A 15,504-nucleotide genomic window follows, 5' to 3' on the forward strand; every position below is an offset into this window, starting at 1 on the left:
TATAAGGATCATTCCCATTTTGCAGATAGGGAAAACAAAGCTCAGAGGGTCAAATGGAGCCTGCCTCTAAGCCAAGGAAATGGACCGGCCTAACATCAAAGTTTGTTCTCTTCCTTCGGTGCCATGCTGTCTCACCGAAGCCTGCAGATCTCAAAGAGCCTCGTTATACAGCTCCCAACCCCACTTCCAAGCCATAGGTACTTACCAGCTTGCGCCAGGAAACTACGCAACTTGGAGACAAGGGGGAAAGGGCCAGTGCCACAGAAAGTGCCCTTAACGTCATCCAGGTCCAACGTCCACACCATGGCTCCCCCAAAATTCTCTCCTTTTATGAACCTTGCCTGAAAAAGGAGTAGTCAGTCAACCTGCTGTGCTGGCCATCCCCCAGACTGGGTACAATGGCAAAACACGGAAGACAGACCCTCAGGAAACACTACAGTAGCATGGTTGGTAGTTACAGCCTGTATTTGAATCTAGCCTTTACCACTTATTAGCTAAGGGATCTTGAAAAGGTCACACAAACCTTTGCCTCGTTTGTAAAAAAAAGGGATAACATTTCCGATATTTTTTAGGAATGAAAGAATCCCTTCATGCAAATGCTACAGCATGGATGGAGCTTGGAGACATTATGCTGAGTGAAATAAGCCCAGCACAACAGGACAAATATTGTACGATTCCACTCGTAGGAGGTAGAGGAGTCACATTCCCATAAATGGAAAGCATAGTGGTGGTCACTATCGGGGGTGAGGGAGAAGCGAATGGGGTTTCAGTTTGGAAAGATGAAACAGTTCTGGAGATAGGGGCACCGGGGTGGCTCAGTTGGTTCAGTGTCCGACTCATGATTTCGGGACAGGTCATGATCCCAGGGCCATGGGATCAAGCCCCACATTGGGCTCTGTACTGACCATGAAGCCTGCTTAAGATTCTCTCTCTCTCTCTCTCTCTCTCTCTCTCGCCCTCAGTCCCTTTCCCCTGCTTGCTCTCTCTCTCTCTCTCTCTCTCTCTCTCTCTAAAAGAAAAGTTCTGGAGATAGATAGAAGGTGGTGATAGTTACAAAACAATGTGACTGCACTTAATGCTGCTGAACTGGACACTTAAAAATGGGCCAAATGGCAAATTTTATGTTTATGTATATTTCACAATTTTAAAGATGATTTTTTATATGAAATTTATTGTCAAATTGGTTTCCATGCAACACCCAGTGCTCATCCCAACAGGTGCCTTCCTCAATGCCCATCACCCACCCTCCCCTCCCTCCCACCCCCCATCAACTCTCAGTTTATTCTCAGTTTTTAAAAGTCTCTTATGTTTGCCTCCCTCCCTCTAACTTTTTTTTTCCTTCCCCTCCCCCATGGTCTTCTGTTAAGTTTCTCAGGATCCACCTAAGAGTGAAAACATATGGTATCTGTCTTTCTCTGTATGACTTATTTCACTTAGCATAACACTCTCCAGTTCCATCCATGTTGCTACAAAGGGCCATATTTCATTCTTTCTCATTGCCGAGTAGTATTGCATTGTGTATATAAACCACAATGGAAGACAATTTTTTAAAAAAGAATTCCTACATGTAAAATATTTGGATCAAACCTTGCACATAATGAAAACTGTCTCACCAGGGTCCCAGTGCCAATCATTATTGTCATTGTGCTGAAACACAGATGTTGCTATATTATTTTAAAACCACTTCCTCACACCGTATATCACAGTGACACTATAAAGAAGAGATAAAGCGAGTAATACTGTCACCTTTCCACAGATAAGAAAAGAGAGGCTTTTGTCCATGATTTTTAAAACTTCAGATATAGGGGTGCCTGGGTGGTCCAGTTAGTTGAGTGTCTGACTCTTGATTTTAGCTCAGGTCATGAACCCAGGGTCATGGGATTGAGCCCCAAGTCAGGCTCTATGCCCAGCGTGGATTGGGATTCTCTCTCTCTCTCTCTCTCTCTCCCCCCCCCCACCCCACCTCTGCATCTCTCTCTGTTAATAAAATAAAATAAAATAAAATATTTTTTACAAATCATTAAAAAAAAAAACCCTCACCTATAACTAAATGGCAGGGTTTAGACCCAAATCCGGGTCCTATTATTACTTTGCTAGTATTCTCTGTCATGGCTGATGGGAAAGACAGACTCCATCACATCCAAATAACTACATGACTTGGCCAAATCAATGGGCTCCTTTCTGAGATTTACTTTCCCCAAATGTAAAATAAGAAGAAGGAGGAACCCAATTATAGATAAGCTGAAATTGTCAAGATTCTGAGATTTTACTCTGCTTACAAACCAACAAATTAGCCTGCCAGTTTACGTGTGCGCACACATGACCTCTGGATCAGAGGACAGACCATTATTACTCATGGCAAAAGACCAATCACAACAGCACTTTGACTTTGCCCCCCATGGCCTAACTGCCCAAAGAATGACATGGCGAAGGCCAGATATACACCTGTACGTGCAGTGAGGTCTGCGGCACAGGAGAGGGATCCTGAAACTATGAGCCTTGAACTTATGTGAGACAGCTGGCAAATCGGACCCTTCTCCCCTCTGGATGGTTTGAGAGCTTCAATGGGATGTAGACAAGTCCCCTCTGGGGAGGGGACTTCTACAATCTCTGAAAGTCAGCAAAGGCTCTGGGGGAAGAGGGGAAGGCAGCTTTCTATTTTTATTATAGCTGCTCTGTTTCTTTTGCTCAGAATGCCCAGACAGCACAGAAACGCTGAGAAATCCAGGGATAATTATCTCCCGATGATGATCTCTGAGGTTTCTTCCAGCTCTGGGGTTCCGTGATGAAATCCCTTAATCACCCTCACACGGGGCTCTGTTCCCCTCTAGTTCTGCAAGGCACAGTAACTGCCCCTCAATGCGAGAACACCATCCCTGCTGGTCTCAGGCTTCCCCAGACACACAGGTCATTGCCCTCCCCCATGTCCTGTGGATCATATATTGAATTCCATCCAACTGGGTAATTCCACTGAGTCACTGGATTTTTCTGTGTGTGTCCTCTGTTCCCAAACTGGAGTAAGATCCTGGAGGCTGAAAGCCATACTCTGCACCTCTCTCTGCACGGCGGGCCTCCCCCAGTGCTGTGCACAGAGGAGGTACATGGTGGGTCTTCACGAATGCTGCCCTATCTCCTTGTGCTTTCTACCCCAAACTTCCCCCAAAGAACAGCCAACACCTGTCGCTTCTGCATCACCTGTAGTAGAGTAGACTGTGACTTCTCTCTAATGAGACCCGATATCCAGGCAGTTGCCAAGTGCTGACAATTTCTCATTCAGACCCTACCTCCACTTCCGACCACCTGGTCCAACCCTCAGTATGTCACCGGCACACTTCCCAGTCTCTCTCAGAGCTTCCAAAATGCCAAACCGGTTACAGCAGGATCACATGGAAACATAGTAAAAACAGTTCCCAGATTCTTTCTAAGACCTGCTGAATATTCAGGGGTGGAGCCACATCTTTCTACATTTATCAAGTCTCAGGTGATTCCAAAGCAGAGGCAGGTTCAGAAATTACCAAAGCATGTCATTTCTGTTTTAATTCACTATAAAAAAAAAACCTGCCAGACTCGACTTCATTTAACATTGCTTGCATGGGGAGAGGAGGTGCTCACCGTTAGGCTCTAAAGGTTTCAAACTTGCAGGTCATGTACCTGCACGGAAACCTGATTTTGCCTTAAAATGCCTGCAAGAAGAGGTCCAAACGTCTTTGCCAGCGTTCAAGTCCCTCTATAAACTGACCTGCACTTTACTGCCTTCTCTTACGCTTTACAAAACTTCTCTGCCCCACCCAAATTTTTCTTTGAACCTACTTTGAATGAGCTTTCAGCACCCTCTGACCCAATGTCATCATCTCCTGCCGCTCACCTCCCTGAAGAAGCCCTCCTTGATTTCCCTACTCCTGACACACATCTCAGTGATATTCATGGAGCGCTTAGGAAGTTCTACCTCATATTGGTATTTAGCTGTTGTGAAGTTATCTGGCCCAAGCAGAAAAGAAGAAACTGTTGCCAAAAATCTGCATAAACTGAGAGAAGTCATTTCTCCCCTCAAAACCACGACTCCTTTTCTTCCAAAGAAGAGGGTTGGGGCAGGGGGCGCCTGGGTGGCTCAGTCAGTTAAGCATCTGACTCTTGATTTCGGCTCAGGTCATGATCTCTTGGTTTATGAGTTTGAGCCCCACATGGGGCTCTGTGCTGACAATGCAGAGCCTGCTTGGGATTCTGTCTCCCTCTCTCTCTGTCGTGCCCCCACTTGCTCTCTATCTCTCTCTTAAAAATAAAAATTTAAGGGGCGCCTGGGTGGCTCAGTTGGTTAAGTGTCCAACTTTGGCTCAGGTCATGATCTCACCGTTGATGAGTTCGTGCCCCACATAGGGCTCTGTGCTCACAACTCAGAGCCTGGAGCCTGCTTTAGATTTTGTGTCTCCCTTTCTCTCTGTCCCTCCCCTGTTCACGCTCTGTCTCTCTCTGTCTCTCAAAACTGAATAAAAGTTAAAAAAAAAAAAAAAAGGAGGAAGAAGAGGATTGGATAGATGGATTTAGGAAACCCCAGTTAGGTCAGGTATGCCTGAAACTCACCTGATCTAGTAAATCTCACCTTTTCACCTCCACCCAGTAAACACACACACACACACATCGTACAGATAAGAGCTTCGTGGAAGCCAGAGGGAAACTATATGCTGGAGCAAGAAAGGACCAATGTCTTACCTTGTGACTGAAGCTGAGGACATCATCATAGCCAACCCACACATTCCCCTTGTAGGCGTATGGGACTTGCTGATAGTCAATCCAGCGCTTCGTCGCTTTCTGGACGAAAGAGCAAATCTGCCAGGAGGATCACCAGGTTAGTTCCGGGAAGTCCATGGAGAGAAGCACCAGCAGGCAAACTGCTCTTTTCCCAGTGACAAAGAATCCAAGAATCCCTTGCCAGGGAATAAGAAGAGGCAAACCAAAGAGGGAGGGGAAAGCCACTCACAAAGGACCTCCTCTCTTTTCTGAGCAAATTCGTATTAAAATATGTTCCTTTCTCTAATGTCCGTGATGGAAAGAAAGAGAGAAACAAGGAGTGGCTGACATCCTTAAAAATCAAATCAGGGTTTGCTAAATAATGCCAATATCAAACTACGAATGGTAACCTATCTGACCCTTGACCAAACCTGTATCTTTTTCAGAGAGTTCCCATAAACAAACCTCTCCTGTCTTCTTTAGAAATCAGCATAAAGGGGCCCAGTCTTGGAGGCCATCAAACTAGCTTGCGAATCTCTAATAAATTTCAGGTTTCTCACAAGTAAGGAGAACTGGGTTGTTACAATCAGTCAAGCATGTGAGTTTGGCTAGGTGCCCGCATTGTGCTAGAAACCATACGCCACAAAGAAGCAGAAGTATTCAAGCTGGTTGCAGAAGCCAATGTCTGAGGCTTTTCTTTCTTTCTTTCTTTTTCTTTCTTTCTTTCTTTCTTTCTTTCTTTCTTTCTTTCTTTCTTTCTTTTCTTCCTTCCTTCCTTTCTGTTCTTTAAAGGTTCTGTCTATCAAACATGTCTTCAGTCTATAATGTCTTTCAAGACCATTATTTCAACTATGCCATCACTCATAACCACGCTTCACTGGATTAGCAGGAAAACATTTCTACCCAGTCAGCGCAGAGCACTGTGCCTCCACTCCTACCTAAGGCACCCATGCACACCATGTGCCTCCGTACCCGTCATCCTTGGCCTGCGGGGCCCTTCCCTCCTGTCATTCCTGCCCATCAGGATCATTCCTGTGCTCCAAAGCCCTGCTCTAAAGCTACCTGCTCCATGAGACCTTTCCAGATCCCTAAGCCACACACCCTGTGCCTCTTATTGTCCTCTCTTATGTTTTATATTCCCTTGGGTCCAAGTCTCTTTCCTCCACTCAGTAGCAAGCTATGTTGAGATAGGGATTCAGGGAGTGGAATCGGGGTAAGAGGAAAGAATCTGTAGTAGAGGAGGTCTTGGAACTGCTTCAACATAATCTCGTAGCGGGAGGGAGGGAGTCAAGGAGCGGGCATGAAACAAGATGGGCCAAGAGCGGTTTCAGATTGAAGCTGGTGAGGGGTAGGTGGTAGTGGCAGAGGAGGGGAGGAGGTGATACTATTCTTTTACTTTTGCAAATGTTTGAAATTATATCTATTTCAGGTACTAATAGTTTTTATTTAGGCCAGATAGTAAGTCAGGATTGACTTGTATAACAGTTAAGATTCTCTTTATATAGTGGATTTCTCTTGCGCTAGTAAACTACCTCTTTTTCCTCCTGCCATCACCCTGGCCTTTGCCCTGTTGTCTTTGCTCTTGCCCCAACAGAGGATGGAGACCTGACTAATAGACAGAGGTCTCTATTCCTGTCACCTCATAATAAGCCAAGAAGCCATCTTGCTTGGTGTACTTTCCTGAAAGCGCAACACCCTTAGCTTCAGCCTGTAGCCCATTATTAGAGGCCTTGAGGAGGTTAAACGTCCGTCCATAGGTGGGGAGCCCCATGAGGAGCTTCTCTGGGGGTGCCCCCAGATTCCGCCAGTATTTCATGGCATGTGCCTGCAGGTGGGAAGAACACAAACCCCTCCTTGTTACTGACGGCCAATGGCCTGGGCTCAGGGGCAGGTGTCGGGGCCCCTCGAGATCTTTCCTTACCGAAGATTTGGGGTCTCCAGGCAGAGAGAACAGGGGACTATTGTGTCCTGTGAACTTTTCCCAGCTTCCATGAAAGTCATAAGACAAGACGCTGATGAAATCCAGGAGCCTGCAAGGGCAGAAGGAGGAGATACGAAGGTTGGGCTAAGCAGATTTTCAAGTCAGGTCGCCAGAGGACTAACCAGCTGACTGGTTGTGTACTGGCCACTCCAGCTTCTCCCCCGTTTCGGCCTGGGGTGCCTGCCCATCTGTGCCAGCCACTCGAGATGTGTCACCACAGCAAAATGCTGGCTAGGGACAGCCGTGCATGAAGACCAAGGCCATCCTGAGAGTTTCCATGGAAGTAGACGGGAGTCGGACCAAAAAACACATTCACGCCTGACACGAGTGCCAACCAAGGTCACTTGTCATGACCTCAGTCATGCTGTCATGAGGAAGGCGGTACTCCCCACAGCAGCTACACAGCTTCCATGCTTCTGCCGTTCAAGACACCAGTGAAACCATCTCTTCCGGGACACTCTCAGGATGACCAAGTGTAACCAAGTACTTACCAGGTCAGCAGTGCACCAGTGCACAAAAATGCCAGCATTTAATTTTGATCTGGCCGCTGGCCTCAGTACCATCACTCTCTCCATTTTAGAGCTGAAGCCGTTGAGACTCCGAGGTTAACTAACTGGCCTCAAGTCACCCAGCTGGCCTGCCCGGCCGTTGAGACCAATGCTGACAAACTCTATGTCCCATGGGGTCCCTCCCTTTTGTCCCCACACTGAAACCAGGCTCCCTGGTGTAATCACACACCGAACCACGCCATCCTCTATTTTGGTCTCTGTTAGCCTCAGCGGCTCCTCTGTCAACACTCGATTCTTGAGGTTCAAGAAAATTAGCCCAGAATTGGCGTGTCCAGAGAGAGTGAGTTATGAGCGGTTCTTTGTTTAGCTTTGTAACTTTTTTACAGAGACCCGCGCTCTGAAAACTAGGCCTGGTTGGGCATGCCTATTTCTGTTTTTGTGTCAGTGGCTGCTAACTCATCTGGCTCTCTGATGCCCGCCGTGTGCCCCACAGTGTATGTCTACAGCTGTACTCTGGGACGGCAGAGGCCAGGCCCCTGGTATTCTCTCCTTCGAGACTCAGCAAAGAGCTTTGCAGAAGGCTCTGCCCGAGATGATGTGACTGTGGCCACTGGTCCTACAGCTCCGTCTGGTCTCCTAAAGAAAGCCCAGGGTATGTGGGGCTGATTCCTGTCCCCACCTATGTTCCTCTGCCGGCCCCCCCAAATAGCACTTGCACATGGAGAGCTCACAGGCAGAGTGTTTGTGCCACACCAGGGTTCTGAGCGTGACGTGCCTCCTTCTCTCCTGCCCCCCAGGCAGCACCCACTCACCTTCCCAGAAGGAGCACTTCATAAGCTGTTTTGATGATTTGTTCATCCCCAGAGACAGCGGCAGAGAGCAGCAGCTTGGGACGCCTGGTAAGCTGCGCCTCCTTCTGGAAGGCAAACAGGAGCTCCTGCCAAAAAAGGCAGATGCACAGATCCAGACAGAGCAGTCAGAGAAAGAATCATCCAGGATACCTTTATTTACAGAGCCCCTTGAGCCAGGCTCTAGGGACACAGAGGTGAGTCAGACACAGCCCCTGCCCCAGGCTCGTGACAGAGGCGGCCTTGAGCCAACATGGTAAGTGACTTAATAGAGGGCTGGCCGGGCTCCCACAGGCTGCCTGTGGGAGGCCAGGAAGCTGCACCGAGGAGGCATCACTTGGGCTGCAGTGCTGGAGCAGGACCTGGGTGTGACAGTGAAAAAGAGCCACTACAAGGACTCCTGCTCTTTTTGCCAGACCCTTCTAGGATGGCAGTAAAAAAACATTCTGCTACCGCTCTCCTGCCCCTGCCCCCCCACCTGGCCTTCTGCTCCTCCTACACCCCGAGCCCAGATATGATAAAAGTAGAATCATTTCTGGATTCTGGAGCTGCCAGACTTGGCCTTACTTCAATTAAGAGGAGAAAAGTCCATCGGTCCCTCATGGGACTGCCTCTTACTCCAGGGTACAAGAAGAAGAGGTCCAGACCATCAAAGTTATGCGTCCTCAGGAGGGATATAACTGAATCAATAAACCTTTCCCGGTTGGCCGATGTGGAAAGCATGGTGGTGAACCTGCAGGAGACCCCGGGGTGAGGCAAGGAAGGCTTGTCTCAGAACCACAACCCCCACAAAGCCCCTTGGTTTGCACCTGGCAGCTGGCCCGCAGACAGGGGTTGGAAGAAAGAAAGGCAGGTCTTTGAAACTCTCAACCCTTCTTAAAAGCCCCTCCCAGCCCTGGGGGCCAAATACCCAGGGATGGGGAATTCAAGCAGCAGGGAGGGGCCCCAAAGTGTCACCTGGTTGTGCCAAAGTTCCACCCACCAATGGACAGCAGTGTTTTCAGCTTCCTGTTCCTGTGATGCGGGATAGAGGGAGGTAAGCTGGGTCCCCACTCCAGTGGGCCCCTGGGGAACAGCGGAAAGTTAGGGGGGGAGGCGAGTGAAAGGGGAAGTCAGGTGGAGGGAGGGGCAGAGAAGTGCAGAGCAGAGAACAGGGAAGAAAAGAAAGGAAAAGAGGGGAGAACATTCAACCCATGCATCATCACAACCCGACCTCCCAGGCTGTCCAAAGTCCACCAAACTCCTCCACATCTCATGATGCTCTCGTGCGAAGGAAAAGAAGAAGTAGTCTCAAGATGTTTCTCTTCACTGTTTTCTTAGTCAACAAATATTTATTGAGTAATTACTATGTGCCGTTGATTGCCTTAGGTGCTTGACTGTGGTACAACAGAGAACAAGACAGACAAGCTCCCTGCTCACAGGGAGCTTGTGATCGAGTGATGTGGGATTTATACCCTGGCCATCTATAACTATTAGCGCAGTGACAGACCTCTCCTTGGACAGGGAGAGAACCCAAGAGAGCTGGGGACAGGAATACAAGCACTTACTGAGCACCACTTCTGCTCAAGGCACTCACCTAACCACTGGTACGCAAATATACAGGAGACACTGCTCCTTCCCTCAGGGACCTCGCTGTCCTGGGGGGGTGGGGTGCAGGTGACAAATGGTAATAAAGACACTAGCATTTGTGAAGCATCTGTGATATGCGGACCCTCCTTGAAGCATTTTTTTTTTTTGCATTTTTAAAATTTTTTTAAAGTTTATTATTTATTTTGAGAGAGAGAGAGAAAGCTCAAGTTGGGGAAGGGCAGAGACAGAGAGGGAGAGAGAGAGAGAGAGAGAGAGAGAGAGAGAGAGAGAGAGTCCCAAGCAGGCTGCACGCGGTGAGTGTGGAGCCTGATGTGGGGCTCAAACTCACAAACCATGAGATCATGACCGGAGCTGAAATCAGACGCTTAACTGACTGAGCCACCCACGCGCCCCACCCCCCTCCCCGAAGCATTTTAATAGCATCAGTACATGAACTCCTTCCCTCTGGCTTGAAGGGTGAGCTGAGGGTTACCAGGCAGAGGCAACAAAGGCAAGGAGGCAAGAATGAGCTCAGGGTGTTATTCCTCAGGGAATTCTCAGGCAGAGATGATCCCAAGCCCCCTGTGAGAGGAGGCTAGGACCCGAAGAATCAGAAGAAAGTTGATAAGTCACAAGAGAAATAGGCTTAATTTTCTTCTGTTTGTAAAATCTGAAAATCCGATCCCCACAGGCCATCGGAACACACTTCTCCTTGAGCTTGTTGAACTCTGGGTAGATAATTTTCTCATCCCGGAAATCCTTAGCAACGATGCGATTGTTGTTCATTGAGGCGAAGGCAAATATCAGGTGGGTACAGAGGAAGGGGTCCAGGTCACGGGGCAAGATCGAGGCAGGGCCAGGTCGACTCTGCGCCCAGCCGGCAAAATAACACACCAGTTTGTGGGCGGCGCCTGGCAAGGGAGAACGTGAGTTAGTTGGCAGAGACCCAGGGAGAGGGTGGAGCTCAGCTTCCACAGAGTGGTGTGAACACAGCCCGAGAGGCCAGGCCACCGTAACCCCCACATACAAACACACCCCAAAGCTAGACTGAGGTCTGATTCCCCCTTCACCCCAACCGCTGAGGCCCCAGGGGGGAAAGAACGCCTTATAAAATCCTGATAGGATGGATCCTCAAGTCTGGACCCTGCCAACGCAGAGTGACAAGTGGCAGGTGACTGAAAATCTTCTGCTCAACTGCAGTGGATGGATGGTCCCTGACACAGGGACCCGGGCAGGGAGGGGCTGCGGGAGACACAACACAGAGCGCTCCTCAGCTGGGGGAGCTCCCTGGCTCCAGAGAGGAGGACACACTCTCCTTACCATTGTGGTGCCTCAGCACAAGAACCAGCCCTGCAGGAAACAAAGGGTGGAATCACGCTGTGATTCACATGCATGCCCCAAGTGACCTGCCCCGGCCACCCTCCAGTCCTCCCGGGCACCCACCACCCGTGCCCCAGAGCCAGACACAGATGCACAAATGGAGACAGCCTCCCTTCACCTGTTTCCTCTTCTCTAAGTTGAACCAGTGGAGCCAAATCTATCAAAGCTCCTATTTAACCCCAACCAACACCATGTGGATACACACAGGCTCGGCACAGGGACAGCGATGACTTAGAAGTCAGCGAAAGCCGTAGGCCAGTGGTTGTCACCTTGGCTGCAAGTATAAAAAGTGATACTCTGGCTCCTCCCCTGGAGATTCAGATTTCACTGGTCCAAGGTGGAACTGGGCATAAAGATATTTAATGGGCAGCTGGATTTGAGAACCACTGCTCAGATGACTCCTGCCTGGGCTCCTCTGTGCCTTCCCCATGTCCCATCCCACCTCCACCTAAGCTGCCCCCCTCCCCCATCTCGAGTCCTAGGCTGCTTCTCAGGCGCTCAAAAGGCCTTGAACATTGCCGTCTGCTGGACTGAGTGACCTTTCAGGGCCTGGGAACTGCCACACTCACCAACCCACAGCAACAGCCTCCCCATCTCAAAGGTCTGAGAGCTACAAGGCTAGGGCTCGAGTGCCTTTATAGGAACTTCCCCGGGCACAGCCCCGGGACAGTGCTGACATAGCCTGGCTACACACACACAAAACCAGGGGCGGTGATGAATGGGCTGCTGCCGCGTCACAGTGACCCCAGCGCCTCCCGTCCTCCATCAGAGCCACAGCGATGCCAGCAGCCTCCCGTCCTCCCTCAAAACCAACAAAGCAGCAGCTGGGTCTGACCCTGGCACACGGTGGGTGTCCACCACGGGCCATGGCGAGGGCAGGGCAGCTCTCAGCCCAGTTCCTGGGATTCGCGCCACAGGGACTGAGTATGAGGAGTATACACTATATGGAGGCAGTCATTTCATTGTTACCGGATTATTAGTTGGGGAAGGGGTGGAATATAAAGTTTAAAAGTCCCAGCCTTAGACCTAGGCACGGTAAGGTTTGAACCTCCGTGTTGCTTAGCTCTTTGAGCTTCGGCTTCCGCACTCGTAAAACAGCTCATACGGTTTTATAGGAGTCAACGAGATGACGTACAAAACATTGTTAGTTCAGGGCTTTGCTCATAATAAGGGCTCAGCGAACGGTAGCTGTTACTAAGGATGCCAGAACAGTTGCCCAGCAGAGCGGGGTTCTCAAACTCCCATTCGAGACTCGCCAGGCAGGTAATGTAAATGGGTGAAGCGGGCTCAATAAAATAGCTCACTCTCCACTTTATTAGAAGGATAGCAGTCCGAGCCGAGTGACATACACCAACTAACATGAAGCCTCTTGGTCAGGAGACACTAGAGATGGGTATGAACAGAGGCAGCTGTTCTGAGTAACCACTCACGGCTGCCATGTAGTGAAATAGACCCAGTGTTGGAAGATCCCTTAGTTTCTCAAGAGAAGACAAAAATCTGAATTTTCCTGTGGGTCAACGGTGTTTGAGCCAGTACACGAGCCAATGCTGAGAACGTGTTATGAACCTAAGGAATATAAGGAATACAATTCTGGATACCTGAAAGCCAATATTTTAAAAATACAACAACAACAATATGAAGGATAAACAAAAATAGATCTGTAGCCAGATGCTTTTATGATCCGCCAGTTTTCTTTTTCTGCTACGGAGGATCTCAAATCATGAGTAGGTCCCATATTTCCTGATCTGAATCTCAATCATGGAGGACCAGAAATCGGATGCTCATCTTCTCAGAGACTGACACTGCTCACCTCATCCACACTTCACCGAGGTACTAACCAGATGTCAATATAATAAATGACACGGCAAAATACAATGACTAGTGGTTAAATTAGTTTCACTTCCAGTATGAAGAAACCAGGAAGATAAATTTTTTAATCAGAAGATTGCTTGGGGGCATGTGGGTGGCTCAGTCGGTTAGGCGTCCGACTTCAGCTCGGGTCATGATCTCACGGTTCGTGAGTTTGAGTCCCACCTGGGGCTCTGTGCTGACAGCTTGGAGCCTGGACCCTGCTTTGGATTCTCTCTCTCTCTCTCCCTGCCCCTCCCCTGCTTATGCTCTGTCTCTCTCTTTCTCAAAAGTGAATAAACTTTAAAAAAAAATTTAAAAAAAAAGAAGACTGCTTGGATATCATGGAATAAAAACAGTAGATGTTATAGGATGTGTAGGCAAGGAATATTTCAGTAAAACTCTGGGTAAGCCTGATGGAATACCCCACCTAAAAGAGACTGTCTCCACTTACTCATCTATCTTTGCCTCGCCTTAAGTACTCAATGAATACTTGTTGAGCATGTGCCAGGCCCTGCTAGGCACTCTAGATGCAATGGTGATCAAGACAGTTTCTGCTCTCAGGGAGCTTCTAGTCTAGTGAACAGATTGTTCACACCCCCGAGTGTATGTCTCTCTCTTGGAGATGTATGCATCTCTCTTATCTCTCTTGGGTAGGTGCAGTGCGGAAAATGTGAGTTTTATCACCAAACAGACTTACTCTGTACCGTCACTGAGGCCACTGGAGTCCCACCTACCTGCTCAATGCCACCCTCCATTCCTTGGGCTAACAGTAACCTGAATCAGGAAATAATTAAGCCTCCTGAGGGCAACACTGGATTAGGATGGGCAACAACTTGTACCACTGGCTACATTACCCCTGGTGTGGTTTCTAACACTAAGGACCATGCTCTTACTCGTTTCCCAATTTCTAGCCCAGGTCCCCTAATTCTTGTTAATGGGTCTCCGCATTCATTTTTCTTCCTGTTCTGTAAACTGTAGGCGCTACAGTTGTTTCCCAGCGCCTGGGTCCTGACTCAGTCTTGCCAGGCACCTGGGGCCTTTGCTGGCTATCTTTTAAGACCTCCCTGATGTGGATGCATGCCTCTCTCTAATTCTGAGCCTCCCTCCTGCCACCTCCTGTCCCCCAGATTCCGTATCACTGAGATTTCCCACTTGGTTTGTGCCTTTCCATCCCGACTCCCTCCAGGAAGCACTAGCTCCTAATGTTGTCCCCAGCACAGAGCTCAGTCTGCCTGCCAATCTGCACTATCCTCATCTGTACCTGGGTCAGTCCTCTGGGATCCTATTCTGCTGCAGTGGACAGGGCAGGATCTCAGACCTAACCATTGATTCCATGCCTTTGCTATGGATGCATTGATTCCTTTGCTATGGATGCAAAGAACACCACGATGTAACAATGGATGCCCGGGAGGGACCTCTGCTTCATTCAGGGACGATCATGCCAAGGATAGGAACTATGACTCCATGTGTATAGCAGATGATGAATAGTAAATGCCGAGTGAGGGTTCTGTTGAAAGTCAGTATGCCATGTCGCTCTGTCTGCTCTCAATCCTTGACATTTTGCTGTCAGAAAATACCATTGTTATTTTACACACCCACCCGGATACTTGAAAATACTCCTCCCTGGTGCCTAGCCTGTTCTCATGGGAAAACATTTACAAACGTCTTTTAGTTGGCTTACTGAAGAAATGCCTACGGCAGCGCACCCCCTCCCAGATTTTACAATACCCAAGTAGACGAAGGCAAGATCAGAGCCAAAATACCTCGGTTTTAGCAAAGCATTTGGCCAAACTTTTGTGATACTCATGTGGATAAATTGGACAAGTATGACTTGAACAAAATCAATTGATTGAATGAATCCAAGAGCCCAGAGTGTTGACTATGGATTGGTGCAAACTTGAAAGATCTTAACCATTTTACATCTTTAAAATGAATGGGATGAGGGTGCCTGGCTGGCTCAGATCAAGAGCATGTGACTCTTGATCTGGGGGTTGTGAGTTCAAGTCCCACGAGTGGCGTGGAGTTAACTTAAAAAAAAATGTCTTTAACAATAAAGTGGCTAGACAGAGCAGTGTTTCCCAGTATTCAAGATAAAAGATTATTTTTCGTTGTGCATGAGGATTTAAAAAAAAATTTTTTTTTAATGTTTATTTATTTTTGACAGAGAGAGAGAGAGACAGAGCATGAGCAGGTAGGGGCAGAGAGAGACACAGAATCCGAAGCAGGCTCCAGGCTCTGAGCTATCAGCACAGAGCCCGACGCACGTCTTGAACTCACAGACTGCGAGATCATGACCTGAGCCGAAGTCGGATACTCAAGTGACTGAGCCACCCAGGTGCCCCCGTGCGTGAGGATTTTTAAAATACTAACGTGTACTAGAAAATGTGGATTATTCCCAAACCTCTAATTTCATATAGTTTAAACGAGGCAGTTCAAAAAAGAATATTTGATGAAGGTAGTACTGTTCGGGTATTTTTGCTGCTGTAACGTGGGGAGTCAGCATGAAATGCCTATGTAGCTATTTATTAAAGAGCTGACCTCCTGTCCTGTGGGGCAGGAGAGAGACCTTGGGAACCAGAGCAATGTCTGGTGCCACCTGAAACCATACTTGAGCCTCCTTCAGATTCGGCTCTGGGCACTC

At 48.5% G+C, this 15,504-nt stretch overlaps 1 protein-coding gene across 1 annotated transcript in view; it reads right to left on the bottom strand.

Moving 5' to 3' along the window:
• LOC102964203 (pepsin B-like) overlaps positions 1 to 14,191 on the bottom strand; it is a 28,948-nt gene extending 14,757 nt beyond the window's left edge. The window contains exons 1-4 of the mRNA XM_042998176.1: positions 14,125 to 14,191; positions 8,028 to 8,152; positions 6,647 to 6,755; positions 4,708 to 4,824 (exon numbers count right to left, since the gene is read on the bottom strand). Of these exons, the coding sequence (XP_042854110.1) occupies positions 4,708 to 4,824; positions 6,647 to 6,755; positions 8,028 to 8,073 (272 nt within the window). The 5' untranslated portion in view covers positions 8,074 to 8,152; positions 14,125 to 14,191. The remainder of the gene's footprint in view (positions 1 to 4,707; positions 4,825 to 6,646; positions 6,756 to 8,027; positions 8,153 to 14,124) is intronic.
• Between the last annotated feature and the right edge of the window lie 1,313 nt (positions 14,192 to 15,504).

Source organism: Panthera tigris, chromosome C1, assembly GCF_018350195.1.
Source record: "Panthera tigris isolate Pti1 chromosome C1, P.tigris_Pti1_mat1.1, whole genome shotgun sequence".
Taxonomy (NCBI): domain Eukaryota; kingdom Metazoa; phylum Chordata; class Mammalia; order Carnivora; family Felidae; genus Panthera; species Panthera tigris.